This window comes from Lampetra fluviatilis, chromosome 4 (genome assembly GCF_964198595.1).
Source record: "Lampetra fluviatilis chromosome 4, kcLamFluv1.1, whole genome shotgun sequence".
In the NCBI taxonomy this organism is placed as follows: domain Eukaryota; kingdom Metazoa; phylum Chordata; class Hyperoartia; order Petromyzontiformes; family Petromyzontidae; genus Lampetra; species Lampetra fluviatilis.
In genome coordinates this window covers 8,686,297-8,697,063 of record NC_136278.1, presented here as the reverse complement: position 1 = coordinate 8,697,063, position 10,767 = coordinate 8,686,297, and the positions used below count along the sequence as shown (strand labels likewise).

General features: G+C 45.5%; 1 protein-coding gene across 2 annotated transcripts in view; it reads left to right on the top strand.

The window, feature by feature from the left end:
* Positions 1 to 8,571: 8,571 nt before the first annotated feature.
* Positions 8,572 to 10,767, top strand: part of LOC144931550 (cytoplasmic polyadenylation element-binding protein 2-like) — a 95,584-nt gene continuing 93,388 nt past the window's right edge. For both annotated transcript variants that reach the window (XM_078855517.1, XM_078855516.1), the window contains exon 1: positions 8,572 to 10,390. In XM_078855517.1, coding sequence (XP_078711643.1) covers positions 9,047 to 10,390 — 1,344 coding nt within the window. In that variant the 5' untranslated portion in view covers positions 8,572 to 9,046. The remainder of the gene's footprint in view (positions 10,391 to 10,767) is intronic.

The window sequence follows — 10,767 nt, the reverse complement described above, 5'->3', positions numbered from 1 at the left end:
ATAGCATACGCAGCACGCATACATATAACATAGCACATACACAGCACACACTTATACTCACATAGCAGCATACACTCATTCATATAGTTTTGGTGATCTGATGCCTGACTTTGCACGCTGTCTATAACGCTGGGTAGGCGACATGGATTTTCATGCAATTTTAAATGTTTGTTTTTCACGAAAGGCTGATTAAAATTGTAACATTATTAATTGTTACAAGAAGAATAAATTCCCTCCAAATAAATTCCAAGTGAGCCCCCTGTTTTTGTATTTTATCTTTGTGTTTTGCACACCATTACAGAATGATAATAAAGAATCTATTTGTTTAATTTGTGCGTGACAGTAGTTTTTTTTGGACATCAAATATTTTTTTTTAATAAAGAAGCAGAATCACTTTTAATTTGAACTTGGTGCAATTTCACTTTGATGACATTTGCTCGCACTTATAGTGAACACTTGTAAACACCAACCTCTTCCCTTCCGATCAATAACAAATAGTAACTTGTTTAAATTTCACATCAATTCAAAATCCAGTAAGGTATTTTAACTGAGTTCAAATATTCTAGATTTGAAGCTTTCGTGACTGCAAGGATTCATACTTTTAGGTTTTTTCGGTAAACTCACGTAGGAAAAAATAATAAATGAAATTAAATCAATAAAATCACGACTACAGTTATTTTGCTGTGCCTTTTTACACCTGATGAAGGAAGCTTGTGTTGCCTCCAAAACGTCGTGAATGAATTTATTTATTTTCATTTATTATTATTTTTCTTTTTACCTACGTGACTTTACCGAAAAAAAAACCTAAGAATATGAGTTCAAATACATTTTGGTAAAAGCGACCTCACATTTTTTGCGAAAATTTGTGAAAATGAATGAACACCGACCTGTCTTTCCGGTTTACAGTTTTGCATTCACATCAATACAAAATCCAGTAAGTCAATACTTATAATAATTAAATCACTCCTACAACAATTGCACATTTGCAACAAACTTAAATAGAGAACCAAGTGTTTATATATTTTATCCACCCTCACAGGTGAAGAAAATTAAAAGTTTAGAGAAACAATTTTTGATTTAAACATTTTGCTTACTTCCTGATAGAAAGGTAACCCAAACAGCTTTTATAACGCTACAATAGAGGTGATTTACAATTGTAATTCTTCGTTTACAGGTTTGTAATACATTACTCTCAGAAAGAGTCAATTACATTCAGTACATCACATTCCGTAATTTCGGTTTCATTCGGATGAATCCTGAAGAGTCTGCAGACGAAATAAGACGTTGACTAAACAGAGAAAGACAGCAGAGATGGCGTATTCGACAAAGTCAAGAAACACTGAATCGTTTACGTCTTTATGACATGAAAATACCCGTCATTAACTCTAGTGCTCCCATAGCAGCATATACTCAAAATTACATAACAGCATACACTCATACTCACATAACAAGCACTCATACTCACACAGCACACACATAACATATACCCATACATAGCATACACTCATACTCACATAACATACAAATTGTTAGCCTCTTCTACAGAGGCTAATATTTATACCACTGGTACCAGTCATCACTGATCCTACCGATAGGATAGGTAGCTTCCACACAGCGTTCCACAGCTGATAAAATATATATAATGACACTAATCTGATTCAGAATTATACGTCTGTTGGCAAACCGGTGGTGGTCATCAGCACACTGTCCAGGTGAGGACATTTATCCACTCTCTCCACAACTACCCCATCACTCATGGGGAGTTGTCCTGGAGTATGTAATGACATAAAATACCTAGGCTAATGCTTTGTTTTGGTTTGGCTGTTGGTCAGGCATCTCATCTCTTAGTGGCACACACCAGGTTTCGCAGTAGATTCTCCAAGTCCGTGTGATCAGCAGTTATCAGGTGATAAGCATGCATAACACACAATAAGACGTAATCACGGGTAACGTGGTTGATTATTATTTGTGAGCCATTCCTTGACCGCATCTGGGCAGTACCAGATGAACATTCCACTGGCACAGCCATGGAAGGCTTCTCGAACTATGTGGTCCAAATATCTTCAATTGTAGGAGCCAGAGGACATCAATGTTGCACCCCAAGGTGAACAGGAATGACTGATTCCGAGCCATGCATATTTACCCAGACCTGCCTACCACCATTAAGGGCCTTAATGGTGGTGAGTAGAGGGTCGGGGGCCCTAAAAACATGGAGAACAACTCAAAGCCCCGACTTCTTGATGATATCCTAGGCATTAATGCAATAAAATGCAGAGTTATAAGTTAAATTGAAACTCCCTGTTGCTTTTTTTCTGGAGCAAACAGCGAATGTGATGTCTGCACAGGACGACCCCTGCCTAACACCACATGAGCTCAGTGTCACTGGCAAAATGATGTTGAATAATCCTTGCCAGAACCTTATCTGGCACACTGAAGAAGAAGCTGCCCTAGTAATTGTTATAATCAGTATAATCCCCCTTTTTAAAAAGGAGACCAGGAGGGCATCCTTTGAATCTTGCAGAACCCATCCTGTCATCCAGACAGTTGTAATGATGTAATTTAAGACAGCCCACACACAATTTCCATCCTCCCACAGCAATTCACTTGGGAGGTCATCTGTGCCTGGAGCTTTACCTGGTCTCAGACTCTGGATCACTGTCCACACATCCTTGGTAGATGACACTTCAGCCAGCTACTCACGCAGTGCAGCTACTTTTTCCAGTGATTGCGTCTCCGGAGTCTAAATAGGATCAACCTCACCTTGCCCCATAATGTTAACTGGGCTGAGAGGTTTTCCCTCTCCCAAGACCTCACAGTCATCATAATCTGTATAATTCGGTCATCATTATTTACTGTCATAATTTATGTCATTATTTCCACTGTTGGATCATCATCATTACTTACTGTCATCATCACAATAATCAATAGTTTGCCATAATGGTAAACATCAATTCGTGTCATGAATAACATGGTTGGCTACGTATGGTGAGAAAGAAGTTCAACATACATACATACATACAAACATGAAATTACATCATTTTCGCGAATTGTGAACGTTAATTCATTATTGCTATCATCTCCACGTCACTTAACTTGTTGTTGCCATGCCCAGACGACATTGTCATAATTATCATCAGTCACCAAATTAATTAATTACGTCTTATCACTATTGACATATGCAATGTTGCATGATGGAAACCAAATGCTTCCAGGTGCAAATACTAACAATATTAGTAGACGTCACAGCATTGCTGTATACCCTATTACAATTCACCATGCTGATTTCCCAAAGATTTGGTCAGTTTAAATTCATCACAATTGTCATTAATCAATATGTCCAAGTAAGCTTGCCACAGCAAACAGACTTAGCCAAAATGGTTTTATAATTCAATCCCTGCACTTAACTGTGGTATTCTTGTACCATAAATTCCCACAATTTTCCATGAATTATTGTTTTGCTTCTACATCTTCTGTATTCCTCTCGTGTAACAGTACATTGATGGATGACAATTTCCAGCGCAGCACTAATTTATACAGCACCATTTTACATTTTTCATGCATGCTGGCAGGGCATACTGATTATTGTTTGGTCATTCATTTTGGCTGAATAGCTCACGTTACAGTACACAGTGTTCCTATATTTTGACTTGTATGTTTATATAATGCAAGGAGGTGACATGCCCGAGAGAATGACCGCGGTGGAGATGGAGCGATCAGCTCAACTCATGCATAGAAGATACATTCATTGTTGCATAGTGAGACCATGTAATGAAGCAAGGCGGTGACTTGTGGAGACCCTTCATCCAGGGGTAGTTAGAGCATGGCCAATGATAATGATGAATGCATGCATGCGTTGCAAGATGAGTACATGCTGAAACGCTGTACAGATTATTGCTTGGTCATAATTTTTGGCTGAAATAGCTCATGTTGCAGTCGTGTGGCTATTCTGTTCAGTCTTTTGTCTTGCATTTTTTATAAATAGTAATGCGAGCAGAGAACACGCCCGAGAGCATGACAACTGTGTAAATGGAGTGATGAGCTCAGCTCATGTGCAGGAGCAAAATTTCTCGTTGCATGTCGCAAGACCATGAGGGGTGGCGACGACTTGGGGAGGTCTTCTACCAGCAATGGATAAAACATTGCTGATGATGATGGTTAATGAATACATTTTAAGCGAAGTGCTGGGAAATTATTTTCATCATGCAACTCAATTTTAGGTTTACCTTTATTGATTATCCAAGTTGCTATGTATGCATAGCACACAGTGCAGCGAAGACTGCATGCAGCAAAGTTATTTTAGAACGCATTTGCATGCACGTAACCATATTCTTCCCACATACTGTATTGGAGTTTCAGGCTGATGTGGCATGGCTATTTCTAAAGGTCTTCAACAGACTAAATATCAATAGGTCAAAAAAGGACATATGCGTATTTGGTATCATTACATTTTTGCCTTTTTGCCACTAGCCAAAATGTATAAAGCTATTGTCTCCTCCACAAAATATCAGGTTGCAATAAGGCCTTGATACAACGTAGCACTCAGACCAAAATATTCAGGCACAATTTTCTGAACGTGAAAAACAGGCTAAAGGAGGATACTGTGTGCGTCTCGTGGCCTGCGTTTAACGTCACAAATCAATGCTACAGCTTATCCACCACTGAAAAATGAAGATTTTTTTTGTAAAAATATATACGTAGAGATATTTATCCTTTGCCGAAATGTTATCCCGATTGTGCTATCCGGCATAATGACATGAGACAATGTATTCATTCGGATATCTCACAGATCAGTGTTAGAGAATGGCCCACGGAATCGGGTTTCACAGAGCTACATCTGAGATCCCTTTAAATGACCTCTGGTCCACACAGAAGGCGGACAATCAGAACAATGTGTACTGTGAGTGGAATTTAGCCAAATTAAGTTCAGAACCAAATTTAATATAATATAATGTTCAGTCACTCGTGACCTTCAACTGGTGACCAAACCTTTAACTCACTGTACTCGAAAATCCGGTTTAATCAGAGGCGGCTGCCAGCAATGCCGGTTAGCGCTCTGATCTATGGGCCACCCTGCCACCCTGCCCACCTCACCAAATATGAATTATCATATGTACCTCAAAAGCAACGAGCGGTGTAAATATCAACCGAGCAATCGCAATCGGTGGCACCAAGCCAGTGATGTAAATTCTACATTCCCATGGCGAGGACCAGTAATATCCATAGGACGACCACTGTTCGCACCTGATCATTAACTACTTCGTGGAAAGTGAACAGTGGTCGTCGACCACTGTTCACTTTCCACGAAGTAGTTAATGATCAGGTGCGAGAGACCAAGTCGACCCTAAAAATACCATCGCAGTGTACGCAATTACAGAACTGTAATACAGTACAATAGTATAACCTCTGGCTTTTTTAACGACTCAAAATAAAACAGTGAGAGAAACAAAGTGTTCCAATAAAGACAGCAAATGTCCTGCACGGACTGCTTGTGTGTGCTTTGGCGTCACATGGAGCAGGCGTGTGCATGACTGTGCATGGAAATATTTAAACAGCTGTGCCCAAAAATGGGCGGAGATTATTCTAGATGGGGATTCGAGGTGGGGTGCTGGAAGAACGGAGACCGCATGGGGCCTGACTGAGAGGGAGGGGAGGGAGGAAGGAATGAATGGTCATGAGGCCCCATGCGCCAGGCGGTGACAGGCAGCCTGGGGAAATTCGATGGAGGAGGATGTTGAACCGAAAATGACTGATATGGGAGAGTGGGAAAGTCGCCATAGGAAGCATGAATCTCAGTCGGCGTATAATAAACAGCCAGTGGGCAGCTCACACTGTAATGAAAAAAATGTATCCAGAAAATATTTCGCATTCAGTACTCAAAATGCTTGAATCCCATTGTCACTTGTTGACTAATGGAGCAATAACATATTGGTTTCCTACAATAGCTTGTTGACCATTTGGCTTATCCAGATGAGAGTCCAGGGAGAGTATCTGTTTTGCAAGGAAGACCTTTGTAGCTGGCTGGCTAGGGATGATTGTTATTTTTACAATTCAGCTGCAAATACATTTTCAGTTTGGGACATGGGTTATGACAATGGAACACAATGGCCTACTTTAAAAAATTATATCAGTGTAATGATCCAAGAAAAGGTGTTCCCCTATTTTCTGGCAACAAAATAGGTGTTAAGATGTTAAAACACCAAACTGAAAACTTTTGCACGGAATCTTATATTTTGACACTGGCAAAGGAGGTCCCACGATGGAATGATCCACTTTACAAGAAGTGCTATACTTTATTTAACAATACACCCGTAGAAACTACCAGGCTCTCAGACAGTGGCAGGAATTTAATCATATGTGAGTATATTAAATAATTGGTCACAAAAATTCCACATTCATTTTGAGAATCGTGTCAGTTTCTACACACACAACATCACGCTGGGGACCAAAGACAAAGAGAGAAGTTGTGGCATTGTGATTACCAGTCCTAGAATCTGGGTCTTTGCAATGGCAAATTACAAGTTTCATCGGTTTTTTTGAACTGCACACTTTGACTTTCTTTAGTTTGAGTCATTCAGCCAAAAAATAACCATTTGCGATATCATGGTCAATATCAGCACTGGGGAGACAAAGGTGGTAGAACATACACAACTTCTAGATTTGAAGCTTTCGTGACTGCAAGGATTCATATTCTTAGGTTTTTTTCGGTAAAGTCACGTAACTTTACCGAAAAAACCTAAGAATATACGTGACTTTACCGAAAAAACCTAAGAATATAACATACACAACTATAGCCTGAAGATTCCCCCTCCGCATACATCTGGTTGACCTTAATAGGTGCTTGCCCATGGCAGTTTATCCAGACGAAGTGAGGTACTTTACCACTACCTGATTTGAGTCGCCTCAACCCACACTTACGTAGGTAGACGTTCTTTCGCATCGTACATAGCCAACCGTGCTTATCGGAGGTACGGCGGAAGGACAACAAAATTAAAACACAAAAACCATCCGTCCTTTCTCGTATCCATCGCCTCAGCCTACGCCTCTACCGACCCTGTACATTTTATTTGATTTAGATCGTCGCACATTTCAGGAGCGTATCTCCGACGTTAACCGGGGTATTGCTGTATTTGTGGTTGGGCGGTCTTGTCAGATCTAGAAAAAAAACAACTTTAGTCTTGACTAAAAAAATTAATGCAAATAATATTTGAGTCCCTCAGCCAATTGGCCTGTTCGACCAGTGTTTTGCAGAAACGTTTGTTTGAGCAGTAAACGCTGGACGAATGTTGACTTGTATTGCCTTATCAGCAGGGACCGTCCTGTTAAACAAATGTTGATGGGTAGCATGTTGTTATTGGCAAGCGCCATTACGAATACGGGAACTGTTAAATGCAGTGCAGCAGCACCATACAACATGTATTGGTGAGTCTCCATGCCCATTTGTACGGTACATATACAACCCTTTGTCAATCCACTGCTGGATGAGGGCCTCTCCAAGCTTGAGGGTTGTGTGGGTTTTTGACCATACAACGTTGTGAGGGAAAAATTCCATCTTTAATTTACTGTTTTAAAAACAACATTGTAAATGATCACACTGGGGCTTAAAAAAAATGATAGACTTTACAGTAACGTCATTTGCTGTGTTTTAATATGAAGGGACAATTACATTCAATAACGAATGGAAGTGGATTTATAATTTTTGTGATTTATAATTTTTATTTCTATTATTATTTCTATAATTTTTGTGTTCATTATTTTTATTTATTTATTTTTACCTACGTGACTTTACCGAAAAAACCTAAGAGAATGGAAGTGGACTGGAGTTTGGGATGATATAGCATTTTTCATTTCTAAAATACTCTATTAAAGAAACATTCTCATCACCATACAAAATACAATCTTAAAAAAAAACACGTAAATCACATTAAAAATATACCCCAGCAAGTGTCTTCGGTTTACTGTCTAAAAAAAAATGCCCTCTTTAAATGTTAACTCAGAAGCCTCTAGACGCTGGAGGTAAAACCCTCCGACCTGGCAAGATGGCAAAGTTAACACGGGGAAAGACGTGTCCTTTATGACGTCACGTCTTTCGAAGGCATTGATAAATGTTCCGTGACGTCAGGCGAAGGGGGGTATCTGCGGGGGGGGGTGGGTAAGGTGGGGGAGGAGGCGCGGCTTATTCGTACTGTAACTTAAATGGGCGGAGCCAGTAGAGGGGAGGGGGGAGGGTGGAGGATTTAATTGGGCGGGGGTTTACCCCCCCCCCTGCCCCCGTTCTGTGGGTGTTTCTCAGTAGGCGGGGCCACTGGTGGGAGCAGGGGGGCTAGGGGCGGGGCTTACTCCCACTGTGTGAGAGGGGGGGGGGCCACGGCGCCGGGGTGGTGGGTGGGGGGGAGGGGTGGGGGGACACCCCCACAAGAGGTGGTGGCTTGGGCGCCTAGAAACGGCGCTCGCGTTCGCGCGCTCCCATTGGTCAGCGAGGGCTGCAGCGCTCGGGTCGCCTGGAAACGGCGGGGCAGGAAGCGGGGCCGTGATTGGTCGGCGGGCGCCGCTTCCGGGTGAAATAGGCACGGGGAGAGGCGCGGCGAGAGGAGTCAGACGGAGTGAGGCGTTCGCCTGGGCAGTAGCAGCAGCAGCAGGAGGCAGCAGCAGTAGTAGCAGTAGACAGACAGGCGATACAGCCGCGTCCGCATGCCCTTGAGTCGCGTCCTACACTCGACGCGCTTGTAGTTGACGAAGGGAGTGAGGGGGGTGAGCAGTGAGAGAAACGTTCACGTGGATCGGCCGCTCTCCTAACAGGAAGCATTGACTCGTGTTGATGCTGCTGTTGTAACGCAGGCAGGGCAAGGTGATCTTTAAACGAGGGGGCGGGTGGGTTGGCTTGAGCGAACGACTACAGCCCCTGCTGCTGCTGTGACGAAGCGCAAAGAGGCTGGTTGTAGTGAAGGCAGGCGAGGAGGCACAGAGTGTAGCAGCCATCGTCCCCCCCGACTCGTCGCCGTCTGTCTCCACCCCACCCCGGCCCCGACACCCGTGAATGTCACCCTAGATGGGGGATTTCTCGTTCGGCCTGCAGCAGAGTCACACACACAGCCTGACGGCGGCAGTAGTAGGCACAACAGTGGCAGTCGCGTTGGCACCAGAGCACAAGCAACAACAGCAGCAGCCGTCGTCGTCATCGTCGTCGCCGCCTTCGCCTCCCTCTCCTCTTTCGCCAAGCGCCGCTTTGTTTTTGCCTGCCGCCGGTCCCACGCCACACGCCATGCAGGATGAGCTCCTGATGGACAGAGCGACCCTAGCACAGCAGCAGCACGAGCAGGGCTCGCCCGAGGTCCCAGAGTCATCCGCAGCAGTGACAGTCGTAGGAGCAGAGGACGGCATAGCAGGTAGCAACAGCAGCAGCGGAGGCATCGGCAACAACAACAGCAGTAGCAGCAACAGCAGCAACAACAGCGGAGCTGCCGTCTCTGCTGTGAACAGAGACACCGTCCCCAACAACATAGTGGGCGGCAGCAGCAGCAACAACAGCATCAACAACAGCATCAGGGAGCCGTGCCCACCCGTGCACATGGAGTCGCCGATTCTCCCCAGCCTGGCCGGCTTCCAGGAGCCGGCGTCAGCCCTCTCTCCGGGCTTCAACAACGCGTGGTCCACGGGCGTGAGCAGCCCGGCCGCCGCCCTAGGGGCAGCAGGGGCAGCAGCAGGGGCAGCAGGGGCAGCGGCAGACGAGGGCATCTTCCCGGGCCTCTCGTCCATGAACGGCGCCGTGCTCTTCCAGAACTTCCCTCCCAGCATGAGCCCCATGTTCGGCGCCAGCTTCTCGCCGCAGCTGCCGCTGGCCCCTCACCACCACCACCATCAGCAGCAGCAACAGCAGCAGCCGCAGCAGCACCATCAGCAGCAGCAGCACCACCAGCAGCAGCCACCGCCACCGCCGCAACAGCAGCAGCAGCAGAGGAGGTCCCCCGTGTCTCTCCAGAGCCAGTTTCCCCAGCGCAACGCAGGCTATGGGCACCACCAGCCCATCATGACGAGCAAGCCGTCCGCCTGGGGCAACCACCACCACCATCATCACCACCAGCAGCAGCAGCAGCCGCAGCCCCAGCCGTGGGGTGGCTCTGCCGGCTGGGGTGGCCCACAGAGCCGGGCAGGGGCCGGTGTGGGTGGCGTGGGCGGCGGCGGAGGAGACCCGCGAAGGGCTGGTGGCCTCGGTATCCCGACGCCCATGAATCCCATCTCGCCCCTCAAGAAGCAGCAGCAGCAACAGCAGCACTTCCCGGGCAACAGCGCCATCGGGCCGCCCAAGTACAGCCGCTCGCCCGTGCCCACCCCCAAGTCGTGGCTGGAGGAGACTGCGTACCGCGGGGACGCCACCAGCCTGCTGGCTTTCCAGGTACCCGCCGGGTGGGGTGGCTTCGGGAACATGGCAGATTTCGTGGTGACCCGGCGTTGGGAAGCGTACATGGTGGCTTTAGTGACAGTGTGCCGGATGATTTGTGCTCATTTGATTGCCTAGGGTAGGGGTCGGCAACCAAAATAACAAGAAGAGCCATTTCTTTCCAATTCGGTACAAAATTCAGTATTTCAAGAGCCGCAATGCATCTGAGTACATACTGTACATACGTACATATCGCCAAGAAGCAGCCCGTAAAGAGCCGCATGCGGCTCCGGAGCCGTAGGTTGCCGACCCCTGGCCTAGGGATATGTCCTCGAGCCTAGGCATAATTGGCACCGTCAATTGTGCTGGGCGAGACAGATTTTTTTTTAGGT